At 43.2% G+C, this 20,174-nt stretch overlaps 1 protein-coding gene across 1 annotated transcript; it reads left to right on the top strand.

The window, feature by feature from the left end:
* The first annotated feature begins 3,045 nt into the window (after positions 1-3,045).
* ERAP1 (endoplasmic reticulum aminopeptidase 1) lies at positions 3,046-19,129 on the top strand. Its single transcript, XM_075727119.1, has 18 exons — positions 3,046-3,533; positions 3,683-3,821; positions 5,068-5,202; positions 5,781-5,901; positions 6,258-6,412; positions 6,990-7,103; positions 7,849-7,980; positions 8,494-8,625; positions 8,774-8,857; positions 9,303-9,460; positions 9,937-10,016; positions 10,297-10,480; positions 11,900-12,056; positions 12,147-12,331; positions 13,054-13,215; positions 14,147-14,287; positions 14,395-14,476; positions 17,794-19,129. The coding sequence occupies exons 1-18, from the start codon at positions 3,046-3,048 to the stop codon at positions 17,938-17,940; spliced, it is 2,796 nt and encodes a 931-aa protein (XP_075583234.1). The 3' UTR covers positions 17,941-19,129.
* Positions 19,130-20,174: the final 1,045 nt, after the last annotated feature.

Raw genomic sequence — 20,174 nt, 5'->3', positions numbered from 1 at the left:
CATAAAAGTGAGTAATTCATGAAACTCACGAAAAGGGAAACTTTAATCACAGGTTAACCTCTGTGTGTGCATTTTGATTCAGAACTGTTTGTCTGTGTGTGTGCGTGCGATTTGATTTAGAGCTGTTTATCTGTCTCTGTGTGTGATTTGATTTAAACCTCATCTATGTGTGCAACCCTGCTGTAAGTTTTGGGTGATCCTTGCCATTCTTGAGTCTTTAAGTCACGATTTTGATTGTAACAAATTCCCTTGAATTGCTCTGTTAAATTGGCTGATGCTTAAGTGCTGTTAAGAATTACACAACCTAATTTTGTGATCATGCCGTGGTGGAATCCACAGTCTTGAGGGATATGGGCCAGGTGAAGAGTAGAGTGAGGACACTGAATTGTAGGAGAGCAAACTTTCGGTTGTTTAAAGAATTGGTGGATGGGATCCCCAGGGAAACTGCCCTCAGGGACAAAGGAGCTGAACAGAGCTAGCAGCTCTTTAAGGACATTCCTCTTCAAGGACATTCTCTTAGCACATAAGAGCTCTCGATTCCCATATGTAAGAGATGTTGGGCAAGAAAGACAGGAGACCAGCATGGTCCACCAAGGACCTCCTGGTCCAACTAAAGGAGGAAATGCAGACAGTGGAACCAGCGACAGGTATCCTGGGAAGAATACAGGGACATGGCCTGGATGTGTAGGGATGGGATCCAAAAGGCACAGCTGGAGCTGAATTTCACAAGGGATGCGAGGAACAGTAAGAAAGGTTTCTACAGGTACATTGGCCAGAAAAGGAAAATTGGAGAAAATGTACACCCCCACCTCAACCTCCTCCCCCAAAAAATAAGACAGGAGAACTGGTGACAACCAACATGGAAAAGGCTGCGGTGCTGAACAATCTTTTTGCTTCAATTTTCATTCTCTCTTCTCACGTCTCTCAAGTCCCTGAACCGCAGGGCAGTGACTGGGGGAATGAAGTGCCTCCCATCGTAGGAGAGGATCGGGTTCAAGACCGCCTGGGGAACCTGAACATACACAGATGTTTACTGCTATTTCTGACATTTGCTTCTCCCAACAGCATTTGTGTTGAGTGGGGGCAGGAAAAGAAAAGGTAAATCTCAGGTTTGTTCCCTGCCTGTTCGCTCACGCCACACAAATCCCACAGGACGGTCCTCACGGGTGTGAGAATGGCTGCCCTGGAGAGTTTCTCATGAACTTGTAGGTTTTATTACTGAGCTTCTTTACAATAACATTTACTAATTGGATGTAAATATACTGCTGTACATCTGATGAGGTATTCCACCAAATCACACTATGTTCCAAGCCTGTTCTCACGCTGTGCTTGGCAGCTGTGTGAAGCACGCTGTGCTTCAGCATCCAAGTCTTAACAGGAATGATGCTGCATGTTTAGAACAAGACTGAGGAAAAAACAGTCTGTAAAACTTTCTGTGATACACTAAAATCCAATGTTTTAAACTTGTCAGAGCAGTAAGTAACGTGTTCCCAAGTTACTGCTATAGCCTTGAAAAGAACAAGAGGAGACACCAAGGCCCAAAACATGTTGAGGGCTTACTTGACTTTTATTCCACTATTAAGAGAAAGAAATTACATGCCAGAATGGAAGCTTTAATAGAATCATAGAATCACAGAATGCTTTGGGTTGGAAGGGACCTTTAGAGGCCACCCAGCCCAACCCCCTGCAGTGAGCAGGGACAGCTTTAACCACATCAGGGTGCTCACAGCCCTGTCCAACCTGGCCTGGGATGGTGCCAGGGATGGGGCCTCCACTGCCTCTCTGGGCAACCTGTGCCAGTGCTTCACCATCCTCACTGTACAAAATTTCTTCACTATATCCAGTCTAAATCTATTCTTCTTTAGTTTAAATCCATTACTCCTTGTCCTGTCACAACAGGCCTTGCTAAAAAGCTTGTCCCCATCCTTCCTGTAGGCCCCCTTTAAGCACTGAAAGGCCGCACTAAGGTCTCCCCACAGCCTTCTCTTCTCCAGGCTGAACAACCCCAACTCTCTCAGCCTGGCCTCACAGCAGAGGGGCTCCAGCCCTCGGATCATTTTGGTGGCCTCCTCTGGACCCGCTCCAGCAGGTCCATGTCCTTGTGCTGAGGGCCCCAGAGCTGGACGCAGTGCCCCAGGTGAGGTCTCAGCAGAGCAGAGCAGAGGGGCAGAATCCCCTCCCTCGACCTGCTGGCCACGCTGCTGGGGATGCAGCCCAGGATATGGTTGGCTTTCTGGGCTGCAAGCGCACATTGCCGGCTCACATCCAGCTTTTCATCCCCCAGTACCCCCAAGTCCTTCTCGGCAGGGCTGCTCTCAATCCCTTCCTCCCCCAGCCTGTACTGATACCAGGGGTTGCCCCATCCCAGGTGCAGGCCCTTGCACTTGGCCTTGTTGAAGCTCATGAGGTTCACACAGGCCCACTTCTCCAGCTCGCCCAGGTACATGCGCTCCTCTCCAACTGGCCAGTCCACAGAGGTATTACCCCTGAACCCACACACACGGACACTGCCATGTCCAGCGCCTCTGGCCTTCCCCGCAGCTGGCTCCAGTTCAGTTACCGAGCCGCAGCGCTCAATCCAACCCACTTAAAAGAGTCCCCACGGGGCCGGGGCCACCCGCGGCGGGCGAGCTGGGGTCCGTGGCTGCCGGTCGGGGCGAGCGGCGCAGGCGGGTCCGGCCCGGAGCGCTGCCCCCGGCTGCCCCCGGCTGCCCCCGGCTGCCCTCCCCGCCGCGGGCCGCCCCTCAGCGCGGGGCCGCTCCCATGGGCCGCGGGGCGGGCGCGGCGGGGCGCAGCGTTTCCCTTTCCCTTTCGCTTTCGGTTCGCTCCCGCTGTCGCTCCCGCGCTCGGCGAGGGGCGGTGGCGGCGGCAGCGCTGGGGCCCGGGGCCGGCGGCAGGTACCGGGCGTGCTGAGCGCGGCGGGGGCGGCGGCGCGGGGCCCTCAGCGCTGCGGCCGGCGGGGGGGCGCCGGCGGTTGGTGCCGGTGCCGGTGCCCGTGCCCGTGCCCGTGCCCGTCCCCGTCAGGCGGCGGCCGGCGGGGGGAAGATGGCTGCGCTGCCAGCTCCAGGCCGTCCTGCGGCCGTGGCGGCGGGGCTGCTGGGGCTGCTGGGCGCGGCCCTGGCTCTCGGCGCTGAGCCGGGCGGCGGCAGCCAGTTCCCTTGGGACGCGGTGAGGCTGCCCGAGCACATCATCCCGCTGCGTTACCACCTGCTCATCCACCCGAACCTCACCACCCTGACCTTCGCTGGCACCGCCGCCATAGAGGTTACGGTCGCGCAGCAGAGCAGCGCGGTGGTCCTGCACGCCAAGCGCCTGCAGATCACCCGGGCTGCCATCGAGGACGGCGGCGGCCGCTCGGTGCGGGCGGTGCGGGTGCTGGAGCACCGGGCCTTGGAGCAGGTGGCACTGCTCGCCGCCGAGCCGCTGCGGGCGGGGCGCAGGTACACGCTCAGCATCCAGTACGCGGCGAATCTCTCCGAGTCCTTCCACGGTTTTTATAAAAGCACCTACAGGACCCAGGAAGGAGAACTCAGGTAATCCTTTGTGACATGCAGAAGGTTTGGTAGTACCTGTAGTTATTTTGTAAATGTGAAATTACTGTTTTCACACATGGGGGGGGTGTGTGCGAACACGGCGCATATGAAGGTGTGTGACCAAACTCCTTTTCTTTCCCCCCGCTTAGAGTGCTTGCAGCAACACAGTTCGAGCCGACGGCGGCGCGAATGGCCTTCCCGTGTTTCGACGAACCAGCCTTCAAAGCCACGTTTTCAATTAAGATTAGGAGGGAACCAAAGCACCTTGCGCTGTCCAATATGCCAATTGTAGGTGGATACTTCTAACAACATGCTGTTGATCAGTGATCTTTGAAACGAGAAAGCAAAAGGAGAACAGAGTGCCCAGGCAGTTGCTGTTAATGGGAATGGTGATCTGAACATTACCGCAGCTCTTCATGAGAGTGTGTGGTGCTGTTGCTGGTAGTCTTGATACGAGGTTGAAAAGGAGTTGAAAATAATGCATTATGTGGGTTCCTGCATCTCAGCAGAGGTGTGAGAATGATCAGCACAATGTAGTCTCCATAATCTTTATTTTACTTGCAAAATGCTTTCCATGTTGATCCTAAATTTTAAGATTAATCATGAAATACATATGAATAAATACATGATTCCTGTGTATTAACTTAATTGTCAGATAAGCAGGACCTTCTCTGTGAAAAAAAAAGAATACTTTGGACTTAAAAAAAAAATCTCGGAGTGAAAGTGCCGTACATGTAATAGCTACAGATATCGTTTGCAATTATAAATATGTGTGCATATATAGGGTTAACTACATTTTGTACATTTGATCATACTCTGGGTGTAAGAGATTCTTCATAATTTCTTCTGTGCTATTAGTTGCTGGTTTGCAAGGAAACTAACTGTTATAAATGAGGGAACAGCACCCCCACGCACCACCCCCGCCCAAGTACCTTTCAAAAATGAAACATTTTGAAAGTTGGTATAAAAAATCAATTCTTTTGTAGAGAAATGGATAAAATAATGAATAAGAAGTGGGTGCCAGTGTTAACAGTTCAGTGTGGCTAAACATGTTCCAGGTCTAAGTTAGTTAGCTAAGGCTGTCTGTAACCAAGAGGGGAAAATGGATACCTCCAACACACGACTCATTTTATACTACACTATATATCTGCGGTAACTGAATCATGATTTGGAGGAGTTAATTGCTCTCGTGTGTGACAACAACTGCTGAGATTTACACAGCTGCTAATCAGCTGAAGTTGTGTGAGATTAATTTGATCAGCATGCTGGCAGACACCGAGGAAAACTGAAGCAGTGAACAGTATTTTCATTTTTCTAGTTTTACCACTGTAGAAGTAAGTAACGCTTACAAATGAAAGTGTCCATATATATACACATATATGTGGTTTTGTTCTCTGTGTGGGGAAGACTGGGCGTGGGGGTGACTTCTTTCCAGTGTATCTTTGAAATGTAACTGAGAAGAAACACCACAATTGTTGGTGCCAAGGTCCTCACAGATAGTGCTACTGGGTGATAAGCTGTGCTTGTTTTTTAGGTGAAGTCTGTGAATATAAGCCCCTGGCTTGTTGAGGACCATTTTGATACCACTGTCAAGATGAGTACATACCTCGTGGCCTTTATCATTTCAGATTTTAAATCCATCAGCAAAGTAACCAGTCATGGAATTAAGGTAGCTCTATCTCATTTTCTGGGAGCTTGTTTGTGTTTTAAGTCTGTATGAATATATAATGGTTTACTTTTCAGTTAAGTCATCGGATTTATATATCTCGCCATTTTACAGGAATGAAAGGAGAGAAAGAATTTGGTTTTGTAATTGGATGACTGGTTTGCATTCTGGGCTTTCTTAGTTTCAAAAGTTTTTGGTAATGGGCTTGTTACATAATTATATGCATTGGTATCATAGTTTGTTTCATGTAAGATTATATAATCAAAGGCAAATGAAATACAGTTTTCATGGAGAATCAGCAGTAAAATAAACCTGTGTCAGTTGAATGACTCTAACATGGTAGGGCTGGAAACAGTAGGAAGTCTTTGTAGGGATATAATGGTTCTGGTGGGTAAGTTTTAAAACTTGTATTCCTAATTCTGATAATATTTTTCTGCAAATGTTTTAATAACTCTTGCATGAGAATGTTAGGTGTGTGCTCTAGTGTCGCCCTTTATGGTCATTCAAGTAACTGTGATAAAAAACAGCTTCTGTAAACTTTTGATGCTGGTATTGAAGTGCTGCTTGCTTATCTGCTGTAGATTTCTGTGTATGCAGTGCCAGACAAGATCAACCAAGCTGATTATGCGTTGGATGCAGCAGTGAAACTCTTAGACTTCTATGAGGATTACTTCAGCATTCCATATCCTTTACCTAAACAAGGTAAGTGTTAAATAATTCAGTGTATTCGAGAACATTATTAAGCACAGAGAATGCAATAGCACAAAATCAGTAATTTAGAGTATTAAGACAGGGCCAAGTTTGACTCACAGGCTTTTAAAGTGGCTGCCTCACAGAACTTAAGGACAGATTGAAAAGCTCCACTGGGAACTGAAGATCCTTGTCTCCCTAATGGAGCTTTTTTCTAAAGTATGTTTTTGCAATTACATTTAAGAGAGCCCTTAGAGGTATGTGTGATATGTGTGCCTGTGTGGGAGCAGTCACAAAGTGGGATGAGCGGGTGAGTGAATTCTTAATTGAGTAAAATGGTACTAGTACTATTTTATTGTTTTTTCTAGATTTAGCAGCTATTCCTGATTTTCAGTCTGGTGCTATGGAAAACTGGGGACTGACCACATACCGGGAATCTGCATTGTTGTATGACCCTGAAAAGTCCTCAGCATATTCTAAACTTTGGACTACTATGGTAATAGCCCACGAGCTGGCTCATCAGGTGAGATTTGGGGAAGAATAAGGAGCTCAAATGGGCCTGCAGAGGGGTCGGGGTAGATGGATCCTGTGTGGGTAGGGAGATCTTGGAGTTATAAGCTGAAAATCGCTGCTTTGGCTTGAGGGCCCTCATCTGTGAATCATGAGGACTGTTTCTGGTGAACGAGTCCTGGCAGGCTGCATAGACACGGAGGGCTGCAAACATAAATGTGTTCAGTTCAGCAGCTCAAATGTTGCGGGGCCTTTGCACCATTGTCAGCCCTTGAAATCAATTACAGGCCACCAAAATAGGAACATAAAAGCTTGGAAAGGTTAACTGTTTCATATGCGGCTCTCCTGCCAAACGTGCTTTCTTTCCAAGGTTTCTTGGAACATGAGTGGAAGCCAGTGTTTAAGTGCATTACTATTAAAATGAGAAATGCAATGGGAAGAGGCCAGAGCAAGCTGTATCGCTAAAAAAAGGTTCCTTAGAGGTTAATAACGTACTATAAATGCATTTTCATACAGGTCAGTAGCAGCTTTTGTGATAAATCAGGTATTTAATTTCAGAAGCTCTTTTTAATTTTTTGTTTCTCCCCCAGTGGTTTGGCAACCTCGTTACCATGGAGTGGTGGAATGATCTGTGGTTAAATGAAGGGTTTGCAAAGTTTATGGAGTTTTTGGCCGTCAGCATTACCCATCCAGAACTGAGAGTTGTAAGCAGCTGTTACTGTATTTTTATTTTATAACTGCCTTCTAAATCCAGTAATTAGTAAGGAAAAAGATCAAGCAGATTTGTGCTGTGAAGCTCTTCTAAATTTCTGTTTGACAGGATTATCTGATGTTAACACTGAAGGGTAGGAATGTTGATTTAACTATATGTAAATATTTTCAGGAACTGATGATGGAAGTTAATGATTGCAGTGAAAGTGTATTCTTTTTTTAAAGACATTTAGACTTCCAAAAATGTAAAGAAATTATTTTATCTTATTTCATCAAATAGGGTCAGACTTGAAAACACTGAAGTCCTTCCACTAGCTTTAGCAGAGCTCTGATATATGAAATTTTCTACCAAAGTGAGATGAACAACACATCTGGGCAGAACTTTGCTGTAGCACTACAGTGGCATGATAATAGGGAAATTCACCTTTTTTTCTTTTATTGTTTTATGGTCACTGACCACTCTGTCATCAAACTGTTGGAATGTGTGAGTGTCTTTTTGGAGTTATTTTTAAGTCTTACTAGCTCAACTACTTAAGTTAGTTTAGAACACTGGAACTCATTTGGCTGTCTGTATTAGTGTTTTGGGTTTTCTTATGCTCTGGAATAAAAGGAAATACATGTTTTGTTTTCTTTGTATGATTTAAAGATCACGTGGAATAGACTGAAAAGTGAATGAATAGGGATTCAGTGGTCACTGAGCAAAATTGAGTAGTAATATTTGGTTTTGCCTCCTATTAGGAAGACTATTTCTTAAAGAGATGTTTTGATGCCATGGCAGTGGATGCATTAAATTCAACACATCCTATATCTACTCCTGTGGAAGATCCAGCTCAAATTTTAGAAATGTTTGATAATGTTTCTTATGAGAAGGTAAAATACATAACTGCTATTGATTTCAGTTGTACTGCTTGTACTATGCAATTGTATTTTACTGATTTCACCCCTGCATATAAGACGTCCCTGACACAAGGTGTTAATGGTTTTATGACTTGAATAATTCCTTGTCCAAAACATGTGGGTGGATTCAAATGGCAGTTGCCTTTTCCATTTCTGAAATGAAGAAGCCTTTACTTCTTCTATCTGTTCTGTATCAATTTAGTCTTAAACCATTTTTTTTAGGTTCTTAACCCAAGGAGCATTTTTCACTGGAGCATTACATGGTGCTGGCTTGTATAGTAATTAAAAAAATAATAATGTAACTTACTCATATTTTTTGACAAAAAAACAAAGTACTGTTTCAATATACATAAAACCCAATTTTTTTTTAATTAGAGAGACCTACAAAAGTGAACTGTTATGTAGATTAGTGACATGCTGAAATTTTTCTGAAACAAGCATCTTGCCAGCTAAGGAGTAGTTTCACTTTATCACTCTTATTTTTAGGGATCTTGTATATTAAATATGCTGAGGGACTACCTGACTGCTGATGTGTTTAAAGCTGGACTTGTCCAGTATCTGCAGAAATATAGCTATCAGAATACAAAAAATGAAGATTTGTGGAACAGCATGACAAATGCAAGTATTCCTTATTCTCTTTATTTTTTCAAATTTCATAACTTCTCATGAATAATGTGTCTCTCTAATATATTACTGGACTGTGACCAATACTTATGATTATGACATCAAAGAGAGATAACCAAAACTTTTTTTTTCCCCCGTTCAGATTTGCCCTACAGTAGGTAGAGATAAAAATGAACTAGAAGGTGATGGTTTTTGCAGAAGAGGCCAACAGTCATCTTCAAATGCAGTAAGCATCTAGTTTTCTACCCATCAGTATTTAGGAGTTTGACGCATATCTGCCCTCTCACGTTACTATTGCATGCTGTGGCATTGATACGTGCACCTTCCAAAAGCATTCTCTGCCACTTGAACATGGTTTTAGGGGGAGTATAAGTTTCTTCAGTTCCACTGGAAATCTGTTTTCTCTGAGACTGGACAGAAATCTTATTCCTGTGCCCAGGGCTGCCTGAGAAACAGCAGTACTTAAAAGAGATGTCATTAACTATATGAAAATGTCCACAAGAAAACTAGCTGGACATGTCATGATATCCAGTCTAAACATACCTATGTACAGTTTGCAGATACCCAGCAGCTTTTTAGAGTTCTTACATACCCATTTATGTTTCACCATCAGTGTACACCCATATGCTTCCTCTTCTTACATGTCTTCTTTTTCCCTCACTAATAAACAGCACTGGACTAAAGGAGAGACCCTTGATGTGAGGGCAATGATGGACACTTGGACACTGCAAAAAGGTTTTCCCCTGGTAACTGTCACAGTGAGAGGGAAGAATGTCCACCTGCAGCAGGAGCGCTATGTGAAGGGAGTAGATTCTCCTTCATCCACAGGGTAAACAAAATGGGGAAATCTCAGCACGCAGACCTATGGCAAACGCTGTTGTACAATAAGAGCTTTTGCTGTTGTTTCTTAAGGAACGCTCCCTGAGCTGTTTGGTGGTGAGTCTTTCCCTGTGTAGCTCAGGATCAATAGTAGTCCTGTTGCTGGAGCCTGCGTGCCTGTCCAAGGTCCCGGTAGCTGCAGAGATGCAGCAGCTGGGCGGCTGGGTGAGCCTGTGCCAGAGATGTGCTAGTGGAATTGGGCTGGGGGGTTCATATTGTTGTGGCTTCCATGTCAGTGATCCCCCAAGCAAACTAAATGAATGCTAGCTAGATGCACCTGGCTCTGCACTGAAGTCAGAGGTGTGAGTGCAGCACGTCGCTGTTGCTGTGCAGGCAAAAGATACTGCTCAGTGGTTAGGCTGGGGCAAGCTGGAGAAGCTTTTGCAAAGTTCTTTTATTAAACAAAGCACTTCTGTTTTGCAATAGGTACTTGTGGCAGATTCCACTAACGTACATTACCAGTAAATCCGACACTGTTCAGAGATTTTTGATGACAACTAAAGCAGGTAATTTCTTTGACGAATTAGGCGATTACTTTATTCAAAGTTTGTTTGCAAGCCTTCCAGTTTTGCAGGTTTTTTTTCAGAATGGGGAACTGGAACTAGTAGTACTAGAGAAGAAAATTTTTGTCAGCTCAGTAATACTGCTAAAACGATCTCTTAATGTTTTCAAACTGTGTTACTGTGTTCTTTAAATCACTGCAATAAGAGTAACAGTATTATTTGGTATAGTACTAGGATGTGTTTGAATCACTAAGAAAAAAGGGGGTTACGTTTTTGTTTCCAGATGTCATTATCCTTCCGGAAGAGGTGGAGTGGGTTAAATTCAATGTGGACATGAATGGGTATTACATTGTGCACTACGAAGATGATGGATGGGATCGTCTGATTAACCTTGTGAAAGAGAACCATACAGTGATTAGCAGCAATGATCGAGCAAATCTCATTAACAACATATTCCAGCTTGTGAGGTATGGCCTTCTGTCCCAAGTCTGAAAAAAATGCAAACTCTGTGTTTATGAGTATATACCGCTGAGGAAGGAAGTGTTGATAATGTAGATAGCATTCATTAAATCCATTAAACAGACAGAGCATATTCTTTCCTGCTTATAGCAGTGTAAACCTGGGATTTCTCTTGATTGCAGTGCATTTATCTAAGCCTATGTAGTGAAACATGTCATGTTCAATGAAGACATGCTAACGGAAGGATGTCAGGGTAAAGTTGTGGACTAGGATAATGTTTTTGCACCTGGAAAGATACTGGTGCCATTTGTCAGTTACAAACAAGGCTATTGCAGTCATGAAGATGTGTCGTGATTATGATCGTCATTAGTCTCAGTTCTGTGGATGCATTAGGAAAGGCTGTGTCCTGGAGGTGCTTTCCAAACACTTGTGCATGGCCTGGTACAGAGACAGAAGTAGTTCCTGGTCTGAGTATAGGTGTTCAAGAAAGAGGGTAGTGGGGGAGCTGGAAGAGAATTAAGATAGTATGAATTTGAGGTGGCAGCTCACAAGGCGATGTCAGCAGGGCTAGTCAAGATTTTTGTTTGGACAGCAGAAGAAAGGTCTTCCTAGTTTGAAGAAAAAAAAGAAGAGAGTGAAGAACATTGCTTAGCATGTTCAAGGAGCTCAGAGAGGAAAGGAAGAAGGGACAATTAGAGATGCAAATTGGGTTAAGTGGGGTTCATTTTATGATGGGTGACTAGAACATACTTGTATTTTGAGGCAGAAGAGGTAGGTGAATAAGGACAAAATAAGAATGTGTGCAGGGAGCTGACATGGAAAGGAAGCAGAAAAAAGGTTTCGTAGAAGGATGAAAAAATGAACAGGAGAGTGAGAAAAGACCTCTTGTATTTCCTCTGTTTGCACTTGGAGGAAATCATTGAGATGCATCCTGGAAGAGGTAGAAGACAGTTTGCAAAGTCAGGTAAAGGCAGTGAAGGAGCAGTTGGGATTGTAGCTTTGAGGTTTACCGAAGGCTACATATCTGCATGTCGAACTAGAAAGGTGTTGCCAAGGAAATTATCTCAGTCGCTGGATTCCTTCTCTGTGTATGGTTGTAGAGCAAAAGCAATAGTGGGGAGAGAGCAAGAGGGAGAGGCTGTGCTCAGGTAACCTTGGCACCTGAGAGATGGGAAAAAGTCGATCTTTCTCAATCTTCTCTTACAGTCAATTTCTTAGCTCAAAGATTAAATATTAGGTTTCATAGCTTATGTAGCTGCTCAGCCACATAATACGTCAAAAAGCAAAGTTAAAAAAAGATTTGGAAACACCTTTAAGGATTTCCTATTTGTGTAGTTTTCTGAAAAACATGTCTTGGATTTTGCTTTTAAGTTTGTCTTTTGAGTTTAATTGTAACTCGTTTTATCCCCTCTCTTCTACTTCCTTAGAATAAAAAAACTGTCAATTTCCAAAGCTTTTGATTTAACTTTGTACCTGAAACATGAAAGACAAATCATGCCTGTACTCCAGGGTATGCATGAGCTGATTCCTATATACAGGCTCATGGAGAGGAGGGATATGGATGGTACAGAAAAACAGTTAAAGGTAATATTTTAAGTATCTAGAACTTTCTAACTCTGCCTGTACCCTGTAAAATGCACTTTAAAATATATCTGCACTGTTACCTTATTTTAGGCTTATATAGTCCATCTGTTCAAAGACCTGATTGACAAGCAGTCTTGGAGTGATGAAGGCTCAGTGTCCGAGAGATTGCTTAGGAGCTCGCTTCTGCTGCTTGCGTGTGTGTACAGGTACCAGCCGTGTGTGGACAAAGCCAAAGGATATTTTACAGAATGGCAGAAATCCGATGGAACCTTGAGGTCTGTTCTGTAACTATTACTGTTTTTTCTGATAATCTGTTTAATTACACTAGAGTTAATTTACAAAAAGGGCTAAACTTCAGTTCTTTCGGTACTCTGAAGTTGAACCTTCTTAGTTTTGTATCTCATGCTTTAGCTTCCCATTGCCTTTACAGTTCGGTGCATAACATGTGCCCAAAGTAGCACGTACATCATGTGGTATTCCACAGCTTGGGTTGTTAAAGATGTTCTGAAAAGTGAAAATCACATGTGTCCTCGTTTATGTGTCTGAAGATTGACCTATACCCGTTGTAAAAATAGGTAACTACTGTTCATGAACTTCACCTTATTTTTGTTTCTCATCGTGACGTAAGAACTCCCTAGAACACCCTCCTAAATGTCTCTTGAGAGATTGTTCTGGGCAGGCCAAAGAAGACTATATTGGTATCTGACTGGGCATAGCCATGAAAGGAATATACAAAAATAAAGAAGGAAAAAAAACTGGAATGGTGAGTCCAGAATTTCTGGAAGTCATTTCGAAGGCAGGAACAATCCTGAGATACTGTCTGAGATATTTAACTGTTTCCCAGCCACAGGGATCACTTTCTAACACCCCTGAGGGACCAGTATTTTTTAATAAATTGTCTGCTATGCCAATTGACGTGTGACAGTGACATGGTTGTGTCTCTACGTGTATTCCTAAATATGACATGGAGAGTAACTTGGTATTCAATTTGTTGTAGCTTGCCAGCAGATGTGAAGGCAGCAGTGTATGCTGTTGGAGCACAAACATCTGAAGGCTGGGACTTCCTCCTTAGTAAATACAGACTGCACTCGTTCAGTGTAGAGAGAGAGGACATTGAATTAGCTCTCAGCCACACCAGAAGTAAGGACAAACTGCAGTGGTAAGTAGTTACACAGAACAGAAATGTGTTTGGGGAAAATCTACGAACATTGAAATAAGAAATAGAATTATTCAGAGTCTTCGTTTCCTAGCTTTTGAATTTCATGATGTATAAAATGCTTTACAGAGTTAATACGGTGGGAGGAAGCGGCTGCACCTTTTCATTTCAGTGTTTTGGTGCCGGGAGTCAATGCACTTAGAAATTTGCAGTAGCAAACTGGGACAAAATACAATAAACCAGCTATTCAGATACCTTATCTTTGCTTGACAGACACTTCTTTATTTACCTTTGTAGTTAGTTTGATTATAAGTACATATGCTGTACCTTTCTTACAAAAATTTGAGGTTTCCTGCTTTTAAGAGAGCTGAGCACCACTGAGGTTTTCAGGTGTTGCCTTCAGACCATGCATTCTGTGAACCTGATTTCTGCCATTTGATGGGGGAGACAGCATGGGACACTAATTTAACTGTGTTAAGATGTCACTGGAGACATACTTTAGCTGTTTCATTATGTTGTTATTTATTCTTTGCATTGCAGTGCTGTTTGGACACCTTAGTCATGAGCAGCACTTGCAGGCCTGAATTTTCACTGGTACTTAGTGTAGCACAAACACCTTTCTTACAGAGGGAGGAGCAAGGTTCATGTTAATTTGGAAATTTTGAGGAAAAGCAAAAGGTAGCTTCGTTTTTATCCTTACTATTCAGAATATGGGTCTACCAAGTAACTGTAATTGTGACAGTAACAGAAATGAGAAAGATGGATGTGGCCAAGGAGTACCTCCTGAAAAGCTGGAAGTAACCCAGCAGAAATGATGGGTCAGGACCTTTAGAAGTGTGAACTCTCAACCATAGTACCCAATACTAACGGAATAGTAATTTGTCAGCTTTATCTACTGGTCTAAACAACTTCCATTTTTGTTATTAATTCTCAGGTTAATGGATCAAGGTCTGCATGGTGACATCATAAAAACTCAGGATCTTCCACATATTATTGTATTTGTTGCCAGAAACCCATCTGGCTATCATCTAGCATGGACATTTTTAAAAGAAAATTGGGATAAAGTTGTAGAAAAGTAAGGAACATAAGTTGTTTTACTGCTCTCTCTACCCAATTGTACTTTAAAACTCTACTTTCTACAAAAATAGACATTTTCTGAGTGTAGGTGATTTTTTTTGCCAGATTTGAACTTGGTTCGCGTTCCGTAGCAAGCATTGTCACTGGAGTGACAAGTCGGTACTCGACAAGGTTGCAGCTTGCACAGGTAAGCCATTGTCACGAATGCAGGTTTGTGAATCCTGCTGATTATGTCAATTCACTATGAATGAGTGACTTCACACAGTTTGATTTAGTAACAGTTAGAATTCACTTGTAGCAAATCGCAGAATTTGATTATAATATTTTTAATAGCACTCAATCATCAATGATTAGTAAAGTTATTAGACAAAATTGATCAAAACAGTGACTTAGTTACAGATTTGAAGATGGCAAGGTTCACTCTATTACTACATAGAAGCATATAAAAGAGACTTAAATCACACTGAGTTAGAATGGTTCATAAAGGGATTGCATATATATGGAATAAGGGGGACCCTCCCGTTGAGTCACGAGGTTTAGACGAGACCCCCTTGCTTTCTGAACTCCTTCTCAGAGAGGAGCCTAGGTGCGGCTAGGTCTAGTCTTAGTCTCAGACTTGGTCAATGGTTTATATGGATAAGGAGAATGTATATATAAGTATATATGTGTATCTAGTACATAGGAAAAGTTTATAAAGGAAATTGGGTTATATATGAGAGAGAGAGAGAAATCGTATGTAGGGGATACGGAAACCCTCCCGTTGAGTCAGGAGGTTCAGAATGGACCCCCTTGCTTTCTAAACTCCTCCTCAGAGAGGAGCTGAGGTGCAGCTGGGCCCACTCTTAGTCTCAGACTTGGTCAACGGTTTGTGAGAGTAATGCTGTAAGAATAATACAGCAGTATAAAACTCCCTTTAAAATTAAACCATACATCTACAAACTACTTAAATTGATTCACGCATGCACACTCACAACTATAAATGCATATATGAAAATAGTAGACCTGTTAAAAATTCCCCTCGAGTCTAGTGAAATACTCACGTCTAATGCCTTGGCATTTCTCAACGGGCGAGAGTAGAGCCTCGAGGAGTGAAGAATATCAGCAGCCCAGGCTCCGTTGTCGATCTCCGGCAATGGAGTTCTGGTGGCAGCAGACTTTCGGAGTCTGCTAGTTTTCGCTGACTCTGAGAGACATTTCGATCAGAGGGCGATGCTGGTGCGGCCCGCGGCACTCCAGAAGAGCTCAAAGGGCTTCACTTAGGACTGCCGTTTATAGGATTGTGAGATGATTGACTTTAATCACCAGTAAATTTCATCCGAGCCACAATTCGGGTCGGCTTGTTGTTGGAATTCCAGCAGTGATGATACCACCCTGTTTCAAGGCTGTCCGGGGTAGCTGTTTGTTCTCGTTCCCCTCGTTAGCCATAATATGAATCTTAATAAGAACAGAGCCGCTCTCTGCTCCAGCCATGTAGGAGTTTCTGGTACAATTAAGGGGCGCTTAACTGACCAATTCGCTACACAAAAGCTGTGGCCTGGAATTTCTGAGATTGTAAAGCGGCCAAAGTGAAGGGGAAAAACAGAACAGAAAAATAGAGGCTGGGGGGGGGAGCTGTACCACCACAGCCGTTCAGATCCTGGTTTTAAAAAATAGCTGCAATATAACTGAAATGAAAATTTGGATTAAATCTTAACATGGTAAAAGCATGATCAGTTATGAAGCGTTAAGGTGATATCCTGCCTTTTCCTTGAAAAAGATTACAGCAGTGATGAGTTAAGACTACTGAAGGGAGAGCATTAAGTCAATGGCAAGGAGAAGGACGTTCTTTGTTTAAGCAGTGAGCCTGGAGGCAGAGTATGAATGTTTGTCTGCCAAAGCATTCGTGGTTTACCTGCTTCCGTTAATATTTTCTACGCACCCTGGAAAGTAGTGAGGGAAAAAAAAAAAGGTCTTTTCAGAGAGCAGACAGAAGAAAAATGCTGAAGGACAGTGAGAAATCATCTCATTGTCCTTCATCTTGTATTCCAGGGAATATTCTCCATGCTCCTGGATGTCATATATGATAATAATTTTGTCTTCTTATTCCACAGTCTCTGTTGATGGTAAAAGACTGGTCAATGTGCAGATTTAATGGCATTCCTGACAATATTTTTTCAGAAGCTGCTACTTTTGTTGCCAGTTTGAAATTTCCTGCTTTAGGGCAAAACACAGAATGCAACCATATTAAATATAAAATGAAAGAATACAGAATATAGTTCTCAATCTTAATTGTAAATCTGAGTGGACTCTCACAGTCTGTCAATAGCAGTGTCTTGGCCAGTGGCATGGCCTGCTGGGACATTTCTGTGTCCTACCCAGAAATGTGGCTGCATCTCCCTTGGGGGTCCGTGGGACTTGGCTATGAGTCTCTGAACACAAAGGCAGTATAAGGTTGAGAGAGAAAATCCCGCAACTCCCTTCTTCATAGCCTATTTTTATCTTTCTTGTACTTGTGCAAGTATTTGCATCTTGTACTGTACTCATCAAAGTAAATTCTCAGAAATGATGTATTTAATTTATACAGTATGTTCAGTCACTATCTTTTGAAAGTATCTGTCTACCGTGAACACTAACTCAACTCAGGTCATATTAAGTTTCCACAATGAGCCTTGTGATCAGGAGTGCGTCCTTTTAAAAGAAAAAAAAAAAAAAAAAAAGTAAGGCAGTTGCCAACACTTCCAGCAGCCACAGGGAATGCAGTGAATTCAAGGAGTAGAAGCAGCTTCCAGGTTCCCAGGGGCTGTGTTCCCAAGTGCTTCAAGTGTGAGACTAGTGGCTTCCCAAGCACTGGGGGAGTTCGATAGGTTTTTTTTTTAGAAAACAAAAAGGGGACGCAGAATTTCCCATGTAGGGAAAATTTCTCAGAGTATTTTACCATCAACACTTATGCTACTGCTGCTCCTCCAAATGGGCTGAACAAGTGGCTCGCAGGCTCACGTAGGTGACTCGTACTGAGTCACTCCCACATCAGCTGCAAGGCCGCCTCTGTCCCGCCCGGTTGTCTGTATCAGCAGGAACACCCGCTTCAGCTGGCAGCCTGGCACCTCACCCCAGCTGCAGCTGAAGGTGTGTTACGAAGCAGGGCAGCCATCAGGCAGAGCAGGGCATGCTCGGTCTCCCCAGGGACATCCACATTGAAACGCTGCCGCCCTGCCTGCGGGTGCCGCAGCTTCAATGGCCGCAGGGGTTTGTTGAATGAGCAGGAACCAGCCGGATCCCACACACAACATGACAGTTCCTTTAACTGCCTTTTTTATAATCTAATTTTAAATGTAATATTCCTCGGCTTGTGAGGTCCAGGAGCTATGAAACCTTCTTAAAAAAACTGTTCTTGGGGTAGGAAGGAAAGAGGGTGGAAGACCCAAGGCTGGGTTCAAGTATCGCAGAAGTCTTGCTGGTCTTCCTGTGCACTTAAGAGACATTGCTGCCTCTTTGTCAACTGTCTTTCACGTTTTTTGTCAACAGGTGAAAGAATTCTTCAGTTCTCTGGGGGAAAAAAGCGCACAGCTTCGCTGTGTCCAGCAAGCTATTGAAACCATTGAAGACAATATACAATGGATGGACAGAAATTTTGAGAAAATCAAAACATGGTTGGAAAACAACCATCTGTAAATTAAGGCACCTTGCTTATGTGTGCCAGAAATAACTGAAAAGCACTGAAAAGCTGTGAAAATGCATGGCTGGAGGGACAGCTCAATTTAAATTAGTTTCTTTGAAAGGACCTCTAAGGCAGTCTAATGCTGCTGCTCAGCATTGTTCTCTCAGCGTTGTGGTTTGCTGGGAACAGAACAAGACCGTTGTTGATCGCTTTCACAAGGCAACACGCTTAAGAGAAAAGGAACATTGTACAGTGAACTAAGGCGTGGGGAAGGCTGACAGCTAGAAACCTGGAATACATTGCTTAGGAAAAAGCGTAAGGTGGCAGGAGACGAACAACCAAGAGAACGTCCCTCCTGCAAATGCTGACCCTTTGGTATCTTTTCCTGCAAAGGCACAAGTGGCAGCTGCATTTCACACTACAGCTCTGGAGCAAGGCCGTCTTTGCAGGTGTCTTTATCCTTAGGGTTTATGTTTCCAGGACAACAATTTTTACAAACATGTGCTGTTGATCAAGTGTCACATAATTAAAAAAAAAAAAAAACCACCAAGTTATTAACTCTAATTAAAATTGCATCTGCCGAAGTAAATACGGTAAGGACTATCTATGCAAGCGTTATTGTGGTCTTTCAGGGCTGGAGGCAGTCACGATGGGTGGTGCAGGTGCTGCACAGGGCTTATGCCAGGTCCTGCTGCGCTGCTGCCCCTTAACACCAGCCTTTCCCAGGGGTTCCGCCCAACTCCTTTTGCTGCTGATGTAAATACTTCCCCCTGCACTGGAAACATTCTTAACACTTTTAGGTAACATTCAGGAAATCAGTACACACGTTTTGTGTGGAAAAAAAAAAAAAAAGTAGTTGGTGAATTTTACTTGAGATGATTAACCATCAGTTCGTTTTAGCAGGAATTTTTGCTTTTAATTATCCCTTTTTCGCATAATTGAAATGCAACTGTTGTCAGATGTACTTACTGACATTTAAAAGGACAGTCATTCATAATGGTTTTTATCTGTAGGGTAATGGTACGAATTGCAAGCTAATTGCTCTAAGGAGAAAAATTACGTGCTCAGAAGGGACAGTTACTTAAGAAAGCTAAGTTGAAATCTTGGAGGTGGGTGGTGGGTTTTTTTTTGTGGAGGGTTTTGTGTTTTGTTTTTTTTTTTTTTTTTTTTTTAACAGGCAACTGTGAATGGCCTAAACTAAAAAAAAAAAAAAAAAAACCCCAAAAAACCCCCAATTAATTACTACATGTGCTTAATTGCACTTGATTTCTTCGCTCTTACAACCATGACTGTGACATGATTCCATAGTGTTTATTTCCTCTGTGGCTCTGACCTGTCTCAGTTTCCTCACTGATACACTGAAGCATCCAGAAACTTTCAACAAAGATAAAGACTCAGGGGATAATGCATCATCTGGAACTAATCGTAAGCTTTTGACTGTGCCTTGCTTGCTTTTCGCTCAGCTAGAAATTATATGCCCAAGAAGTGAAAAGCTCCTCCATCAGAGTTCAGAAGGGCTGCTGGGTTCTGCTGTTGAGGGCAATATTCTATTGTTGTAGAAAATACCGTTCCCTTCGTTCACTGTATCCTGTTATACATAAGGCATCTTGTAACTCATTGAAGGAAACAGGAATTCCGAGTAGGCTGTGCATCATGCGTACAACATTTTCTGGTATTTCAGGTATTGCTGACTGTTGCTTGCTTTAAAATGTTTTCAGAGCTGAAAATGGAATGTAACAAAAAATAAAGTTTACAGGATTCTAGATAAAGTACTTAATTTATGTCATTTTCCACACTGTTTCTTTGGCTGTTGTGAGTAGTAATTTGCATTGCTGTTTGCTGCTTCCACTGCTTCATCTTCAGTTTCTCAACTCTGGGGAAATACTAAGTCATGCTTGTTGCCCTGCCCACACCACAGCCCCCTTCTCACTCCAGCCCCCCGCTTTTTTTAATTGAGGAAGCATCAATTAGCCAGCGTGTACCCAGATGCCTTGCAGCCCTCTCTACAGAACAAAGGGAGCATCACAAACAGGTATGTTGATATGTCATTTGTCTCAACATGATACATTTCACTGATGAAGCTCGTGTGAGTGGACACTAATAACGTTTTAGACTTCCGTCTGAATGTCATGGCAGTGTGCTTGCAAAGCCAGATGCACACAAGACTGAACTGCTCGTCTGTGCAGTCCAGAGAGAATCCAAAGAGGTACAGGGATGCCGGGCAGGGTTCACGTCATTAAAACAGTGT

Source organism: Pelecanus crispus, chromosome Z, assembly GCF_030463565.1.
Source record: "Pelecanus crispus isolate bPelCri1 chromosome Z, bPelCri1.pri, whole genome shotgun sequence".
NCBI classification, from domain to species: Eukaryota; Metazoa; Chordata; class Aves; order Pelecaniformes; family Pelecanidae; genus Pelecanus; species Pelecanus crispus.
The sequence above is the reverse complement of the archived record's forward strand: the minus strand, read 5'-3'. Positions and strand labels throughout refer to the sequence as shown.

Excerpts from the sequence above, each read along its gene's own strand:
- ERAP1 (XM_075727119.1), top strand. The coding sequence starts at position 3,046 with ATGGCTGCGCTGCCAGCTCCAGGCCGTCCTGCGGCCGTGGCGGCGGGG. Across the intron at positions 3,534-3,682 it reads ACCCAGGAAGGAGAACTCAG|AGTGCTTGCAGCAACACAGT; the intron begins GTAATCCTTTGT and ends CCCCCCGCTTAG. Across the intron at positions 10,017-10,296 it reads TTTGATGACAACTAAAGCAG|ATGTCATTATCCTTCCGGAA; the intron begins GTAATTTCTTTG and ends TTTTGTTTCCAG.